This window comes from Wolffia australiana, chromosome 18 (genome assembly GCF_029677425.1).
Source record: "Wolffia australiana isolate 7733 chromosome 18, ASM2967742v1".
Lineage (NCBI taxonomy): Eukaryota > Viridiplantae > Streptophyta > Magnoliopsida > Alismatales > Araceae > Wolffia > Wolffia australiana.
The window spans coordinates 10,042,782-10,061,382 of record NC_135852.1 but is presented as its reverse complement, the minus strand read 5'-3'; the positions used below and the strand labels follow the sequence as shown (position 1 = coordinate 10,061,382).

General features: G+C 38.6%; 1 protein-coding gene across 1 annotated transcript; it reads right to left on the bottom strand.

Annotated features, from left to right (window-relative positions):
* Positions 1 to 2,370: 2,370 nt before the first annotated feature.
* Positions 2,371 to 5,652, bottom strand: LOC144714966 (transcription factor SPEECHLESS-like). Its single transcript, XM_078589794.1, has 3 exons — positions 5,219 to 5,652; positions 4,154 to 4,645; positions 2,371 to 2,693 (listed from the first exon to the last, which is right to left on the bottom strand). Exons 1-3 carry the CDS (start codon positions 5,540 to 5,542, stop codon positions 2,628 to 2,630), a joined length of 882 nt encoding a protein of 293 aa, XP_078445920.1. The 5' UTR covers positions 5,543 to 5,652; the 3' UTR covers positions 2,371 to 2,627.
* Positions 5,653 to 18,601: the final 12,949 nt, after the last annotated feature.

Below are 18,601 nucleotides of genomic sequence, written 5' to 3'. Positions count from 1 at the left end.
GATTTGAAGGGATTTAACGTCTGTACTGTTCTTTCATCCAACGTGCAAGGAAGTCCGAGCATCCTTTTGCGCATCTAGCTACATGTCGAGAGAGGGCAGATATCTATTACTCAGTATCTCCTCTCTCCCATCGTATGACTTTTTAAAGTAGATATTGAGCCGCTTTGGTCATGTAGTCTATGAAAATGGCTTCAAGGTTGAATTGAAATCCACCTTGCAGATAATAATAGAATGACAACATGTTGCAGACGGAGTGCTCGACTATATCGCACAACAGCTTTGTTGTAAAGAAGGGAGAAGAGAAGTGAACACTTCAACAAAGACATGGAGAAAGAGGAGAGGAGGGAAATATCGCCAGATAAATGAGGGATTAGCCTAAGGTACACCAAATTCCACCACTGTTTAAATTACTCCCTCGAAGAGAATTCAAAAGACAAAAAAAAACATTAAATCATGGCCTGAAGTAGTTGATCGGTTACTGATGTCACCCCCTAGATTTGAGAATGAGACAACTAGGCCATTACCGCACTGATATGTTGAAATACATCTAGTCTGCTCATATACAATCACAGTCTCAATCTCTCATAAATTCATGTCAAGTTTCGCTTTACCGGGCCAATATATGTATTGTTCTCCATTTATCATCACACACATATATCCTCTTTGTTGTATTTATAGAGATATAAAATATTTATCATATACTTTAAGCTCATGTAATGATGCATCCGGGATTTCATTTTACTTCCAGGTCTTAAGCCATTTCTGTTAGGTCTAATTTCCTATTGGACATACATGTACTTTATGGTGTACAATGATTTATCATCTGATCTCAAACCAAGCCAGTTGGTTTAGCCATGGCATTAAGATATTGAAATATAATGTGGATAACTTAGATTCATTTGATTTATCTGACGGACATAACCGTCTTTGGACCCAAGAGGATTACGTCTTCCTCTAGCCTACAAATAATGGTGAAGTCTTTGGGACACATACTGGACATCACTCTGGCATCCCATTACCACGAAGAGAATGGTCTCACCTGTGAAGTCCCAAAGGCGTCCCGTCGGATAGGGATGGGAAGTTTGTTGTTCGGTGTCGAACCAATGGTGTTCGTTAACAAACGAACAACCAGAGAAATATATTATATATGTCTGTGTTCTGTTCGTTCGCGATTTAACCGTTGTTTGCATTCAGTCTGTAAATGCCACTTAAATCCTACAAACAAATCGCTGAGGCTCTCTGTCGTCGACACCACAACCGTCAGCGATGTCTGGCTCATCGAGAAGGCACTGGACAGGGATGCAGGACGGTGTGGGTTTCAAAGGCGAACAGGGGCGGAGGCAGCTTGCGGATTTCAACGGTGATGAATGTTGCGGATTTCAAAAGAGATAGCATGGATTGATCTCTCGACATGAATGATTTGTATGGCTTGGCCCATTGGCCATGTCTAAGATCTTATAGCTGCGCTAACACATATCTCAGTGTACATAATGGTGATTAATGTTAAGAAAAATGAGATGCCAAGATATAATCATGAAGAGAAACTAGAGAAGAAGACGAAGGGGCATCTCATGATTCTCAATCATCAAGCCATTCTGGCTTAAACATTACAGGACAAATGTGAGATACAGGTATTAGAGGATGGACAGAGCAACAGGCGAAGCCGCCACCCTGGAATTCACATATTTATAAAAAAAGCCTCATTGAAACAAGAACACTACAGGATTATTTATAGTCTCAAAATGAGACCGTTAAGTATATGTATCCTATTTAATATGGTTTTTTTCAGGATCCGGATTAAGGCATTTTTCAGAATACTATGGTGCATACATATGTGTGGAAATCAGGGCAGTTACAAGGCGTGGATGGGTAATTTTGTAACATGACACGCCCATATGGGTCTATGAAAAATGGTTGTGGTCTCTGAATCAAGCGATGGTGAGAACCCCCACTACCCATCTTCATCAGAGGAAAAAGTCTTCATCTTTATCTGGTAATTAAGAAGATTCACTCCCATCCATCAAGCAAAGATGGATTCTGGAAAGCTTCTCCTTATCTTCGTTGCTTCCACCTCATGCACACACTCCAACTTTGCCCCTTCTTCGCTCTCTCATTTGCACTCCAATGTTCTCAGTTCACGAAAAAACGAAATCTTTTTTCCTATCCTAAACCCAGGTATCTGTCAAGATCTATCTCATTTCAAAGGTCAGCGATGGACAAAGGCATAATTTGTTTGATGATTTCATTTATCTTTATGAATCTACGCCACCCTTAGCGCTCTTTCAACTTTTTTCTCTCCCTCAACTGTCGCCGTTTCCCGTCTTCGCCTCTTCCCTCGGCCCCCAGTATCTCGTCAAAACTGAGAAAGGCTAATACAAAACATACTACATGAGGAAAACCAACTGACAGGGAGAACAGGGAAACTGGGAAACTCATGGTTGACGGGAAAGAGTAAAAATGACCGGAGTGTCAAGAGACATTTCTCTCTCGACGAAGATGATTATTCCGCCTGTAGGCTGACAGTATCTTCCGTTCCTATCGCTTTCTCAATCTGCTATTTTCCTGGACGTCGAGAATAGAGAAAGGGAGAGAACGGTGCAGAGTCTGAGTCTGTTTTACACAGTTCATCATGAGAATGACAGCTGCACTTGGTTGGCCAGGTCTTCCGCACTGAGCTCGCATTCAATTCCAACCTGTCCAGAAGAAAGATGAAGTACATATCCAGCACAGAAATAAATACTTAGGGTCAATGCAGAGCGATGCATCTGTAAGATACAAGACATGTCCCCGAAATATTACACTAGCCTGGGCTTCATCCCAGTAATGGTCACTAAGTAATGCCATTAGATTTTCACTGTAAAAACTGACATATCGTGATTTCTGAGACATAGAGCCTTAAAGGCGCCAAGCGGGATTTTGAGAGAGAGAGAGAGAGGAGAGTGAGAGGGAGTGAGAGAAAGAGAGAGAGAGTGAGTGAAAAAGTGAGAGAGAGAGAGAGACAGTGTGTGAGAGAGAGTGTGAGAGAATGAGAGAGAGTGTGAGAGAGAGAGAGAGAGTTAGAGAGAGAGTGTGAGAGAGGAGAGTGAGAGAAAAAGAGAGTGAGAGGGAGTGAGAGTGAGAGAGAGAGTGTGTGTGTGAAAAAGTGAGAGAGAGAGAGAGACAGAGTGAGAGAGAGAGAGAGAGTGGAAAAGTGAGAGAGAGAGACAGAGTGAGAGAGAGAGTGAGAGAGAGTGAGAGAGAGTGAGAGAGAGTTAGAGAGAGAGGAAGAGAGGGAAAGAGGGAATATAAATGGCCAGTTCGTCTGGTATTTTAATAGATCCTTTCTAATTGGATAGGCCCAGGGTCTTTCCAGTTTAGATGGTCTCCCTCAGCAATACACGCATTAAAACCATGGATACGAAGGGACAGAAATCGTCTAAGGAATCGTGAAGAGATTCAGGACTTTAATAAGCGTAGCAGGGTATATTCACGCGTCCTAATGGGCACCAGGGTTTCCAAGTTGCAGAGAGCAAGAGTAAAGCGGGAAAAAGAAGCGGACTAAAGATTCACCAATGCGTAAAAATGAGATAACCAAAAAGAAGATGGTAGGTATGAATAATGTTATAGAGAGAGAGAGAGGGGGAGAGGGAGAGAGAGAGAGAGAGAGAAAGAGAGAGAGAGAGAGAGAGAGAGAGAGAGAAAAGGAAAGAGGGAGAGAGGGAGAGAGGGAGAGAGAGAGAGACAGACAGACAGAGAGAGAGAGACTTCACATTTATGACTTCTATTTATGGGTGGAGAAATGACGGGTACCGAAGGAGAGTGACGGTAGTATACAGGAACCAGAGAGAGCGCGAAAGATCGTGCTTGGAAAGATCAAGTGTCTTGGTGTTAAAGGAATAGTAAGGGATCGCAGAGGGAGGAATTGTAAAAGAGATAATTACAGAAAGGATAGGAGAGAGGAAGATCGTGTTTTCGTATTTATCTAAGTTCATGGTAGGAGACACGACCCCCCTAGAGAGAAAGTAACTCTTGAAAGATAAATAACTAGAAGACTTGACAACGTCGACAAACTTCTGTAATAAAAAACGCGATGACCCAAGTAGAAAACATGATTCTTATCAATGAGAGCTTGTTTGAGAGAGAGAGAGAGAGAGAGAGAGAGAGAGCGGCTGACCTTGATGGTGAAAGAACTGAGAACCCTCTCTTCAACCGTGTTAATTTCGACCTGAAGAATCTCGAGCGCAAGTCTGTCTAGAACGGAGACTACCCGCAGGACTTGACGCGGTATGGGAGGGGAAGTAGTCTTCAGAACAACATTAGGACCAAGAACCTTCACCTCTACGTTAGCAATGAGAGAGCTGGAACTCGCCGACAGATCAGCAGCGCCACTGTGCCCTGCTGAAGGCTCAAGCATTGGAGTTATAACGGGGGAGAGATACGGCGGCGAACCCCATGGCTCATAAGGACTATCTGGCTGTGGCGTACGTGGACTGATACAAGGGCCTACTTTAGGGCTTAGAGGTGGGCGTTTGGGACTTGATACTATACGAGGAATGAGAACTTCACTACAGACTTTCCTTCGTTTCTTGGCCTCCAGAGACTGTAGCACCTGCTGCAGTTCCTTGATGTACTCCACCACTCCACCGATAATGGACGCTTGATCTTCCTGTGCATCGTCTCCCGTATTTTAGAGAGTGATAGAATTTAGTAAAAAGAGAAACGGTGATACTAGAATGTACAAGTAACATGTAGAATGGTTGACATGAAAAACAAAATAATAAACCGGATACACTCGATAAATGAAAGGCGTGGACTGTGTCTCTACTTCAAAAAGTTTAAAAAACGTTGCAACAAGTAGACTTTTGAAAAAGCTATTCTTGACCTTGAGGCAGAAAAGCTTGAAAAAATTCACGACTTGTTTGAAGTTGAAAAAAAACCTAGAGGCCGGATAGCACATAAGACCTCAAGGAGTGGACTAGGACAGCAGTGTTTATCGGTCAAAAAAATTCATAAACGTTGAAACTGATAGATTTTTTTTAAATGATTGCAAGCATTTCTTGGTTCAAATTCGTGAAAATAGTTAAAACGAATTTGGCATCGAAAAGAGAACGAACACGCGGAAACCACATGGCACCTGAACGGCGTGGACTATGGCTTGTATAGGAGAATAAATGTAGAAAGAGGAAGTTATAGAGGCAGAAAACTTGCGGGACAAATGTCGTAGGATCGGAGTTCTTACCCTCTTCAGGTAGAAACAAGGCATTAGGGACTTCAACGCTGAAAGGTGTTCATTCATCTGTTTTCTCCTGTTCCTTTCAACAGTGATGTGGGACATCCGAACAGGCCCCCCCACCTGTGAGTGAGTTTCAATTGCTGGACATTCCTCAATCATCTTCCTCTTCCGATACTGTGGAGACTCCAGCTCTTTTACAGAGACTCGGGGGCTCAAAACTTCTTCCAGGGGTGAGAGAATGGTGCTGCTTTCATTGTCCAAGGACTCCAACATTCCGAAAAGATTATTGGTGCTGTCAAAGATCTCGGCAAGTCGCTGGTCGCTGTCCATTCCCCCTGTAGGGAAGGGAAAGTTTTTCAGATGACTATTGACATGGAGAAATGGCGGAGAGAAGTAAACGCCGGGACGGTGGTTTGTTTGAGGACGAGCGTTTTTGCAAGTCGACTACAGTAGAGGTGATTAAATTTCCTGTCAGGTTTGTCACAGATGCCATCCTGTCGCCGGGAGTAGCGTAGCTCCGTACTGCAAGATTGATGGGAAAAGTTTGCGACAAAGAGATTTCGTACCTTGGAGTTATTGTCAACGTACCAAGTTGAATCGGTTACTGCACTTTTAAATGAACACACGAGGTACTCGAAAGTGCATAGCATCTATGTACGTTTATGTTAGGGCGAGTCAACTTTTATTGGACTATTTTATATGACCCTTTCTTGTCCAAGTAATTATATCAAGTACCAAGTAAATATATCACTTTGGAGCTATAAGCAGTTTTTATCATTTAGAATGTTATAGATACCAAGATCAGTATAAATGAACTAACGGCATATCTAAGATATCTTGGTTGCTCACGAGATTTGGGGGTTAAAATGTTTCAAATGGTAATGGCTTTTCAGCTACCCTCATTCAAATTATTAAACCTTTTCATTCGAATGTACAAAGAAAAAAGCGGTACCTGTAAAATAAATTAACTCTAGTTCGGAAGTAGACATAACATGAGAAACACTGAATGCGTCATATCCCTGAATCTGGTTTAATTTGACTTAATTTATCAGCCATGCAGTATAAAATTAACTTTATTATTTTTAAAGCCAGAATATAGAGCCCATGTAAAATCAATACAGGGAACTCAGGTTGTCTCCCTTTCTGTATAACGTTGAACGTGGCAACACAGCATTGATACAGACTTCAGATGATGTGAATCTAGAGAAATGGTTGTGGCGCATGAAGCCCGTTGTTATGTTCCACTATATCATCTCGGGGCATGCTGAGTGTGCAATAGCGTACCATAATATTTTAAGAATAAATACTTATGATATGCGTAAAAATATGCAAGGATTTCTGTATAAATTACAAGTTATCTTAGGCGATTACTTCGTTTATTTTTTTATTAAATTCTCCGGTATTTATAGGTTCATGTCTTTCCATTTTTTATTATATTGTGGTTGCAATTTTTACGGAACACATTAAATTATTTGCAAATAATTCATGGATATTTATTTTCGAGATTCGGATCTATTGGCGCCACAGAACAGATAATTTCCAACTGATCTAGGTTCAGTAGATCATCGAGTGGATTTGTCCCGTGGCCAGTAGAAACTCATGAGGAACTGTGATCATCACTGAGTCTTCTTGCATAATAACATGGATTGGAGTGCATTTTATGATATTATCATGGGATTGCAGCGCAGCACGATCAGACAGGGGAAAATCATCATTCAAATTGCACGCGGAACATACATGAGCGGGAGATAAGTGCAAACAGATTGGGACAAAAGTGTACACATAGCAACAATGAAAGATACGGAAGTACAAGGAACAGATGATTGTACGGAAATATGAGGAGGCCTACCGTCCTAGACAGGGCAATTCCAGGAGATAGGCTTTGAACAGGAGAGATGAAAGAGAGAGGCTTAGGGCAAGATAGATAGTTTGGGGAACCCTTTTTAGTAGACTCCATTCTACTTGGAACTCGGAAGCATCAAGTCAAGTATAAATGATTCATCGTAAAAGATAACTCCTTTTTCTAAAACCAATCAGCACGTTTTCTTAGCGGTTCATATGAACACTTATTTATGTGTAAGATTTAAAATACAGAATCTCATTTTTCTATTTCTTGAGTGACCTTCGTATGTGGATCCTGAACCAGCTGGTAAACATCCTATCATTGTTCAAACCCTAACCTGAAATGGAATACGTTTGAACAATTAGTCCCTGAAGTTTTGTTATTGGGTAAGACAATATTCCGTTCTGATTGGGTCACAAACATGTATGATGAGGGAATACGCATTGTTAATTTTAATATATGAATTCAATCTTAGTCTCCATTTAGTTATATCTCGATTATAATTTCAGTTTCAGTTTTTCTCATGTTACGTTTATCTTCTTCAGTATCAGATTACTTCTCTCAAACTAATAAGGTCAATTTGAAACTATTTCTAAGTCTTCGAAGATTCATTGGTCAGTTTACTCTGCTCCTTGTTCAGCTAAATCAAATATCCTTTTCCAATGAAAGTTGTTGTGAGAACCGCATTTACCGATGCCATTTAAAGATAACGACATATAAGGACGTTGAAATTAATTTTGAATACCGGAAGGACTCTGAAAGGTGCACTGATGATGGGCATCACAGACGATCGCGGATTTCCTGCTTATTATAATGCAGATAGATCTTTAAGTTTGGCCATCCGAGCATTCAATAAACTCCTGTTTAGATGTTAATCACTACAAGAAAACAGATAAATGAATAAAATGTAAAAATTCTCGTCGACTCGATTAATGCGTGATTCTTACAGAGACGCCGCTGTTCCCAAGAAATTCATTCAAGTTTCCCAATCATTTTGTACCATCTTTGCATTATAAAGTCTGTACTGAAACGTAGAAAACAACATTTAGTCTATTTTTTTTTCCTCATGGACGCAATTTCATTTGAAGGCTGCAGTTTTTCTACCCATTAGTCAGTAATATAATGAGAATCAGTCCACTCCACAAATCTCAGAAGCAATCGTGCCATATTACATAGGCGTGAATGCTATGGGGAGTAGGCCACTCTAATGTTAACAATTGTTGAGAAAAGGTGTCACACCAGATGGCATCATCTCAGATGACCGTGGACTGTCCTCCGTTGTATTTATCCATAAAGGAGGATTCTCTCTCGGGTCGGACGGATGGGACAAACACATCAGCCTGTCACACTGACCAGAGCGGTCAGGGTATAATTAAAGGCACGGCTTGCATTGTCCGAATGCTGCTTTCCGGGTGATGGTAGAAAGGCGGCTATTTATGGCTGCAGATTTTGGTTTTTATACCGCATGGTCTATAGATTTAAAATGCAGAAATGCCAAAACGTAGTAGAAAACTAACTTGTGCGTAAACTTTAACTGTCATCTCAACCATTAGCGAATAACTTGAACCATGGCGTTCTTCCGCGCATCCATTTCTCGTGACAGCGAATCAAGTACAATGTGGCTTCAATAAAACCTCTACTTGGATTCCCTTTTGTAAGAACAGCGGATAAGAATCAGAGATCATTATCTCTTGCAAGTTTCTTACTTATTCTTGGTTCTTCATAAAAATACAAAGACCCAAAAACTTAACATACAGAACATAAGAGACTTCGTGTCGTCTAAACAATGTTCTTGATTTTTTGGCATCATAAATGTATTCGAGTGTTAGCTCTTAGAACCTGAACGACAGATGGCCTTGGGGACCATTTTATTCCGATTGTTTCTTCGATGGGGATTCTTTTTATGGTCGCACGGATGCCGCATCGCTTCTGCCTGTCATCAGGGTCAGCGAGGAAGGGGCAAGATTTATGATACGGGTATTACCATGGGAAAGCGGCATTCGGGGGTCCCCTAGTAATGGCAGCAGGCAAGGCTGACCTGCACTGCTACAGCTAATGGCAACGCTGAGAGAGAGATCCCCGGTGTGCCCTATAATATATGATGGGTCGCATCTTTCTGAATCCCTTCTGTGACCAGTCCTATTTATGCCTCCGGCTTCTGATATATTGTCATACATCTTACATTGGGCCATTTAATGCAAAGCTTAGGGGACAGTGAATAAGTTCGTTGTGTTTTATTGATACTCAGGATATGTATAGATGAGTACAAATAAAGAGCAAGAATATAGATCAGCATGTCTATGCTCCGAATTACTTTTATAATTCTATTTATTGTTGGATCCCCTCGATATGAATCAACCTTCGTTTGATGTGTTCGCTCGCGGAAGCTTTCGCTTATTTTGTCATGGGTCGTTTGATGAATGGTTCAAGGATCTCAATGGGTCGGCTGTTTAATTTTACGAAGGTAAGATAGAAATTCTCTTTGATCACAAATTATTCATGAATTCTAAATATAAAATGTATGAACGTGTCGACAAATCTTGATGGATCCGCTCATTACACTATCTCTACAATTTTGTTTGTTCAATGATAACAGAGTTTTTAATTCCAAGAATAACCGTGCTGCAGTATGTGACAACGATTGTGGCGTTATAGAAAATGATACAAACACAGGCCATTTTTTTCTTTCGTCCAGACGGACAAACAGCCGATGTCCTGATAATGTATCAGTACGAGCAATGTGCTAAAGGTCGAAGAATAGTATTTTACAGAATTAGCTCACACTGTATAAGTCTTCGTAATATGACTTGAGAAATTAATTATACTGTCATATTTAAGCTACATTATCGTTAGTTTTCTCTCCGAAGAAGTGTAAACGTTCGTTATAAAATATTTATTTAATGACGTGAAGAAATGAAGTTTTTGGTGCTTAGTAATCCAGAATAATCATTAATATTTTGTACACTCATGCTCAAGATATGACTATTAGCACGTAACTGATAATTACTCTTCTAGAAACAAATATATGGGTATTTGTGAAGTAATAGAATAGTTATGAATATCATAAATATGATTTTCTTATTTATGAAATTCATTTTATAATTTTCAGTAAATTTCATAAATATGAGGAAATATATCAAGGAGTATGGTACTTCAAACACACATTGGTCTTAGTGGTTGGTTAATTAAATTCATATTGTTGGTTCATTAAATTTTAAAAGGATAAGAAATATATAAAATTTAATATTTTCATAGTAACTGGTTAAATTTAAACTTAATTGTTCATAATAAAATATGTTCATAATTATGTTTCGATTTATCTGTTGATGACTTATTACATATGATGATGAAAACGCGAATACATGAGTATTTATTTGGGCTATGAAAGAATATATTATAAATTCCTAGTCAGTATTCCTTTATGATTCTATAAATCAATAAGTTAAATATAACGTTTTGTGCTATTGTCTTGTTCTAAAAATTCCTAACCCAAAATCCCTATTCCCTTTTCATGGAGAATATATTAAGATGGACCTATTCAGAATCTATCCCAACAAGGCCTTGTCCTAATAAAATGCCCCAATGTCACCACCTTGCCTCCATTTAAACTTCAACATTGGATATTAGCATCACTTTCTTCACATACCATAACCATGAATTTTAGCGCTCTGGAATGATGCCATGAAAGGACCTCCTATACTTTAATTGTTTCATTTTTTTCTTATATTATTGCAAAGCTCCAATTATCGTAAAACGATAGCAGTAAAATTCTTCCATATTCAAGTCATTATCTACTTGGATGTTGAAAATTAAACATCCATCAGATACAAGCCACAGACCAATGGTACTAAAGCGATCGCTTTATTCTTAAACTAAATGAAACAATATTTGTTCATAATGTTCATGATATACCCGAGTCAGTGATAAGCCTAAAAATGCGTATAAATATGTTGTTGGTTTGACGTTTAGACTCATACAATAAAATTTATAAATACCCTTGATCACTAAATATAGAATATAGAGCAAGCAAGGGGTCAAACCACAGGGAGGCAGTAAGTAAGAATTTTATCCAATTTTTAATAAATTAATTCAAAGATGAATTAATTTTTCAATTAATAAACCTTGATTATACTGAATAATGTTTTTAATTAATCAAAATCAAGTAAAAATTAAATTTGATTTTAAATATTTTGGTCAAAAGGCTCAAGATAGAATTATTTCAATTATATGATCAGATTATTTCGGATTATTAATTTCCCAATTGTTATTAAATTTTAAGACAATTTTTTATGAATCAAACTTTGGAATTTCATAATCAAGAAAGGGATTTTTAAATTGAATTTCAATATGGATGAATTTTTTAATCAAAATTTATTTTTAGGTTTTTTATATATTAAATTAAATTTCCAAACAATAAAAATTTAAATCTAGAGAGAGAAACTAGACAAATTAACCTAGAGAGAGAAAGTGAAGAATTTGGGGAAAAGATGAAATCTGACCCTAAATTAAAAATCTAATAGTTCAAAAATGTTAAAAATTGATATAAAACTAAATATTAAAAACCAGATCTTGAATCAAAATCAGAATGCAGTGCTAATTTTATTCAAAACCACTTCTAGGGCATGTACATTTCACCCATGCCTTGGCGTTTTAGAATCGTTCAAGAAGAAGGTTGAAATACAAATCAGAAACTTACAGATTTGAGTGTAGAAATCAAGAACTGTCGACTTCCAAAGCAACTCTTGTGTCCTTCCTGGCCAAATCCTTGGAGAGAGCTTCAAAAAGTAAATTTTTCCCTTTTCCAGACCCCTATTAAAGATCCAACCATAGGGAATGTGGACGGGAAAAAGACAAACATGCCCTCGAAATTTCAGCCCAATCAGACATCTAGATCTCAATATATCAAGGTTTTACTGGCGCTTAATCTCCACCGTTGGATCTTTTATCTCTCTTCAAAATATCTCAAAAATCGGCATTTTCTGATTGGTCGTTATTATTTTTCTCGTTTTATGCCTTCTCGGAGCACGTTCTGACATGTGGTTGTCCGTATCCGCCGCCCGCAATCATTGGAAAGTGATTCATGTATTTAAATGTGACCAAAAAATGCCACATCGCCCTTCGTTTTATTTTTTCCTATAAAATAAGCAGAAAAAGACAAATGCATCCGCAAATTTTGACACTTGCATTGTCAATTTCCACGTGCATTTAAGGCACACGGCGAATCAACACTGCATGCGCATTGAATAACGTGTGTCGGTTAGCACGTACATTAAATGTACGCGCTAACGACTAAAAATAATCATAAATGCACACAGAGAATCGATTTCTGTGTGCATTTATTGCACGGAAAATAAGAAAACCATACCTTGGCTTCTTCGTCGTCGCCATGTTTTACAGGTTCCTGAGCTAATGATTGGCTCGTTGTAGCATCGCAATTTGAGATGCCATAATGAGCCAATAATACTCATTTTTTCTCTCTCCTCACTATTTTAAATAATATGCATCATTTACTCGCTCGAATTTCGGACGAATGACGTGGATTCTACGTAATAAATATAAAAAAACTTTCTAAAATGTCATATAAATAAAATATTTATTATTTAAATAGGAAAAAATCATTTCTTGGCTAAATATTGGTCAGAAAATTATATAAAAATATGGAAAATTTCCAGAAAAATCATGAGAGCCCTTACCAACCTTTAGCCAAGTATTTAAATCCCTGTAAAAAATATTTATTCAATGAAATGAGGTTAAATACCATGTAAAAAATGATAAAAAATTAGAAATAATAGTAAAATCAAAGTGTAAGTCATTAATCTTCATTTTTATATGATAACATGCAAATATGGTCATTAAAGCACATAAATATAATATAAAATTCATCAATTAATCCTGTTAATTTGCAAGTTCTCGTTTAGTCCATACAAGAAAGAAAAGCGATGTCCATTATTATGCTAGGAGCACAATAGCAGTCTTCTAAAGACAGGAAATCCCCATATGGAAGCTCAAGGTTCATGATTTCCACAGTAGTAGTATCAACTCTTGTGATAATCCCACCCTTAGTTCTACCTCACCTTTGCTCAACTTTCTTCTACTTGTCACCAACTCCAAGTCATTTCAGATATAAGAACCACATCTAGTATCCAATATCCATGATGTTGAATCTCAACGATACAAGTATCCATCACATAGAGGGTGTATCATTCAGATAACGAAGATGAAAATGGATGTCACATAACGCCACCAGAAGTTATTTCATTTCATTTTCATTCATTAGTGATAACATCTTATTCATTATCCACCATTCGTCATCCGTTATCGGTTAGCGATAATGGATAACAATTTTTTTTTAACATTATCTGCTACAGTATCTGTGATCTGAGAGCATTTCTCAATTTTGGAGGTTTTTCTGTTTCGATATCCCATATCGTGAACGTATATCGAATATCAAATACTATTAGTAAAATAACATACTAGTATTCATTACTATAGCATACGAGTAATTGCATATCGAATAGTAGCATATGTCACTCTATAGCAAAAGAGGGAGAGAAAGTGGGAGAACAAGGACAGTTATAGACTGCCAGATGACCGAGATAGAGAGAGAGAGAGAGAAAGAGAAAGAAAGAGAGAGAGAGAGAGAGAGAGAGAGAGAGAGAATTTAAGAGAAAGAGAGATAATGGGAGAGCAAGAGAGATTCAAAGAGAGGGAGGGAGAGATAGCAAGCAAGAGAGGAGAGTTAGCGAGAACAAGTGAGAGGGAGGGGGAACAAAAAGAAGGAAATAGAGAGACAGAGGGAGAGAGTGAGAGCAGGAGGGTATGATAGACAATGGGAGAGCAAGAGATTCAGAGAGAGGGAGGGAGAGATAGCAAGCAAGAGAGGGGAGTGAGTGAGAACAAGTGAGAGGGAGGGAGAACAGGAAGAGAGAAATAGAGAGAGGCAGAGGGAGAGAGTGAGAGACAGAGGGAGATATAGAAAATGGGAGAGCAAGAGAGATTCAAAGAGAGAAAGGGAGAACAGGAAGACCAAAACATAGACAGGCAGAGGGAGAGAGTGAGAGACAAAGGGAGATATAGAAAATGGGAGAGCAAGAGAGATTCAGAGAGAGTAAGGGAGAACAGGAAGACCAAAATGGAGATAGGCAGAGGGAGAGAGTGAGAGACAGAGGGAGATATAGAAAATGGGAGAGCAAGAGAGATTCAGAGAGAGAAAAGGGGAACAGGAAGACCAAAATAGAGATAGGCAGAGGGAGTGAGTGAGAGACAGAGGGACATATAGAAAATTGGAGAGCAAGTGAGATTCAGAGAGAGAAAGGGAGAACAGGAAGACCAAAATAAAGATAGGCAGAGGGAGAGAGTGAGAGTCGGAGGGAGATATAGAAAATGGGAGAGCAAGAGAGATTCAGAGAGAGGGAGGGAGATATAATAAGTGAGAGAGGAGAGCGAGCGAGAATGAGCAAGATGGAGGGATAGTGGGGAGGATGAGAATGAGAAATAGAGGGAGATAGAGAGATAGAGAGGCAAAGGGAGAGAGTGAGAGCCAGAGGGAGAGAGAGACAATGGAAGAGCAAGAGAGATTTGGAGAGAGGGAGGGAGAGATAACAAGCGAGAGAGGAGAGCGAGTGAGAATGAGCAATAAAGCGATAGGGAGAGTGAGAATGAGAGCTGAAGGGGGAGAGAGACTGCGGGAGGGCAATAGATAGTTGATAGAGTGGGGGAGAGATAGCAAGCCAGAGAGGATTGAGCACGACGTGAGGGTTGACTTTTTAAACTCTCTTATTCTAGAAGGTTGTGGAACTATCTAGAATTTTTTAGACTCTTCACGAATAGATGATTCTAAAATATTCAAGATTCTAGAGCCTTCTAGATGTTTCTAGAATCTTATGGAGTCCTCCAGACTGTTCTAGAATCTAATGTATCCTTCCAGAAGCTTATAGGCCTTTCTAGATGTTCCAGAAAATTGTGGAAATCTTCTAGAGAGTGAGGTCTCTAGAAGCTTCCAAAGAGCTATATAAAAGGAGGTGTCTACCTCATATTGCGTTGGTAAATTCTGGGGAATTCTGAGGGAATTCTGGAGGAGTTCTACAATGAATTCTTGAGAGCATCCTGTGAGCAATCTTGGAGGGGTCAAGCTTAGCAAACTGGAGAGTTGGGGAAGAGTTAGGGACAACATAGCATCTTGAAAAGAGGCTATTGTGAGGAGGTGACACCGCATGTGCATCTTCTTGTTAGTTAGTCCCTTTGGTAAACTTGTTCTCTTATCTCATTTTGTACTTGCTGTTTTTGGACCTCTATTTTGAACACTTATCATCCCATTAAGAAGGTTGTTTTCTCCAAATCAGTATGTGGGTTTTGTTTACTTCATCCCTATAGTTTTGGTGTTTTCTCAAGCTTGGTTGGATACATATTTTAGGCTCCAATAAGTTAAGATGCTCAACACACGAGAATGAGCACAAGAGGAGGGAGGGCGAGAATGAGTGAAAGAGTGAGTGAGAGAGAGAGAGAGCAAGAGAGTGAGCACGAGAGTGGGAAGGAGACTGAGAGAGACTGAGAGAGAGCGAGAGATAGGGAGAATAATCGATAAAGAGCAGGAGTGATACCAAGAGAGAGGGAGAGCAAGAGACAGAGGCTTAACATAACATGAGTCTTATATTATTATATGCTTAAGAATATCTATTATTGCTATCCATTTTCCATCCTTAAATCATCAATCATTCTCAATATATGTTGTCGTCATCAAACACGTAGCAGACTTTTCCAGATAACAAATATTGGAATATCCAATAACATATATCAGATTCAGATATAGTGAGTATCACCGTAATCACATGGATACCTAAAATCACCACCATGCCTCTTTTGAGCTATCATGTTGGGGCACTTCTCGTACTTTTGCTTCGATTATTATTGGCCTTTCAGTCCCCAATGGAGGCATGTGCCCTTCTCTTCATTGTCCTTTTTTTGGTGATGTTTTAACTTGCTTATTCCCCTTGTCTTTCTATTATTATTGGCCTTACCAAATAAGAGAACTTGAGGCTTATCATTCTAAAGGTTGTCCTCAGTTATGGTAAGCTTATTTAGCAGCTCTTGTAGAGTGGTTTTAAGTTTGTTCATGTTAAAGTTAAGAATGAGCTAGGAGAATGCATCAGGTAGGAGAACGAGGTCCGTGTCATCCCAACAGGGAGTTCAACTCCCCGCACTACCAACCTTTCTATCCACTACATCATCTTTTGTACATGGTTTTGAACTGAAGATGGTATGACCATGCAAGCTCTGAATACAATCTTCAATTTCTAATATCTATGAATCCTTTTATGTTCATCAAGAAACTCCAAAAAAGTAGTGTAGACCTTGGCTCCATATTTTCATGTTGCCTCTACAATACATTTCACATTGAAGCGAGTATGTAGCACTAAACCATGGTGGAATCATCTTCCCAATCTGATACTCTAATACCTTCCCTTCAGTTGCATCCAATGCAAGCTCAGCCAGGCCATCACTCTCTACAACATAGGCTATGTGGTCAGACTTGAGAAAAATCTTTAAGTTTCTGAGCTAGTTAGTAAAGTTGGGACAGTCAAATAGCTGGCATCCATTATACCACACATAGGGTTTCTTGACATCTTTGCTTGCATGAAATATTTCTAATGAATTGCTAGTTCAAGCAGATCATGAGTTTATCAAAATATTTAGCTCCCACTAAAGTTCATCATTTCATATAACCCTCAAGTATACAAAATTAGAGAAACTGACTATCTCTTAGTGGAGATTGGAATTTCAACATATGTATTATGGCCTGGAGTATACCCTAACCAATCATTATACATACTATTAAACTCCCATCTCATGAGAATTATGACTCATCGTATTATCCAATCATATTTTGGTTTGCAACACTCATGCAGCTTGGAATATACCCCACCAGCTACCGAGTGTACTCTGAGCAATACCTTCGTTACTTGATAGAAATAGATTTGCATGTAAGCATAGATTATACCCCACCAAAATACACAGTTCCTCTATCTCAGCCGTATTACATACACTAGTTCTTAGCTCCTCTTCTCGAATCAGCAGGCCTAGATTGGACTCCACGTACCTGATTTAATTGGAATAGAATCCTAAGACCATAATGAAGGAGGACCATGTTAGTTTGTCACTTTTGCATTATGGCTCAGATTTTAATAGAAAGATTCTATACGGTCTCTTCAATGAAGTACACACCATGTAATATCCCATATTAACATGTGCCTTAACACTTTCCAATCTCATTGGTTGAATAACTTAGCAAAAGTTACATTAAGTCCATCTAGTTCTTTTTTTTTATCATGCATTCATCACACCACAAAGTCATCTCAGAATTAAAATCATATAATAAGTTTAATATGATGTAGTAATCTGAATACTTAAAAGTTCCGCTCAACAAACATGACTATCAGGTTTTACAATTCAAGAAATAACTATTGAAAGATTTTAAAATAATTTATGGAACTTTATTGCACACAAAAAATTTAACACTTGCATTATTCCATTCAATGAATCTGAAAATATATATTTTATAATTTTATCAACCTCATATAATTTTATTTAATTTTGTGAGTAAATTTTTTATATATATATTTTCAAAAATTTTCAGAAATTTATTTGACCCTTGAATAGTTTATTTCTAAATTATTTACTTAAATAAAGCACAAAGAGAGTATTAAAAATAGTTTATGTATACAGATAATCAAAAGCATAGGTATGGCTCAATGGTATTGTCCCCCTCTCCTTTGGAATGCGCTGGTGTGAATCTCAGCTCCCTACAAATTAAAATAAAAGTTTTTCGCATATTTAATCTGATCTGATCTGATATGATCAGATAAGACCCAATTGACCTGACCAACCCAGACGACCCGAGTCTTACTCTATCACACTAGGTTGACCTGATCCATGGATGCCACTAAGTGGACACCAAAATCAGATCGAGTTTGATTTAGTCCGGGGCCACCTGCCAGCTGCCCAATACTGATGCACCCACCAAGTATGGATAGTTGTTGAGAGCCACTGTCAGTTGTCAACCGTTACTGATGGTGGGATGACGCGGGCACTAGTGGTTTCAGGTAGCTGCAAGCGGTAGTGTGCAACAGTGTCTGGTTCCATGAGCCTATGCCTAGCGTTTTGGCTGGCACAAGTACTAGAGATGACACCCAGATTTGCAGCTGACACTAGAAAACATCCTAAATGGCATCTAAAATAAAAAATTTGGCCAATGTTTTGGACATTTATATTTTCTTTTTTAATAAAAAATCACTTAGAGCCTAGCTTTGATCCATTGTTGGGTTACAGTGCTCTGATTGACCGAAGTGTGGGTTGAAAAGCATTTTTTCTTTGCAATAAAAGCTATGATTGATTCCAGATTGATCCATCAAAATAATCAAAGTTTGTCAAACATGTGTTGAGCCTATTCCAGCCTTGACTTGTTCCCTTGGAGATTGTTGATAAGCCATTCATGTATCCTGCCACTAGAAGTATCTGTTTGATGAAGGTGCTCTTGGATCTTGATGGGA

Bases quoted from the DNA above. Each gene is read 5' to 3' on its own strand.
- LOC144714966 (XM_078589794.1), bottom strand. From the start codon at position 5,542: ATGGACAGCGACCAGCGACTTGCCGAGATCTTTGACAGCACCAATAAT. The intron at 4,646-5,218 runs GTAAGAACTCCG...GACGATGCACAG, and splicing joins CTTGTTTCTACCTGAAGAGG to GAAGATCAAGCGTCCATTAT. The intron at 2,694-4,153 runs GTCAGCCGCTCT...TCTTCTGGACAG, and splicing joins TCAGTTCTTTCACCATCAAG to GTTGGAATTGAATGCGAGCT.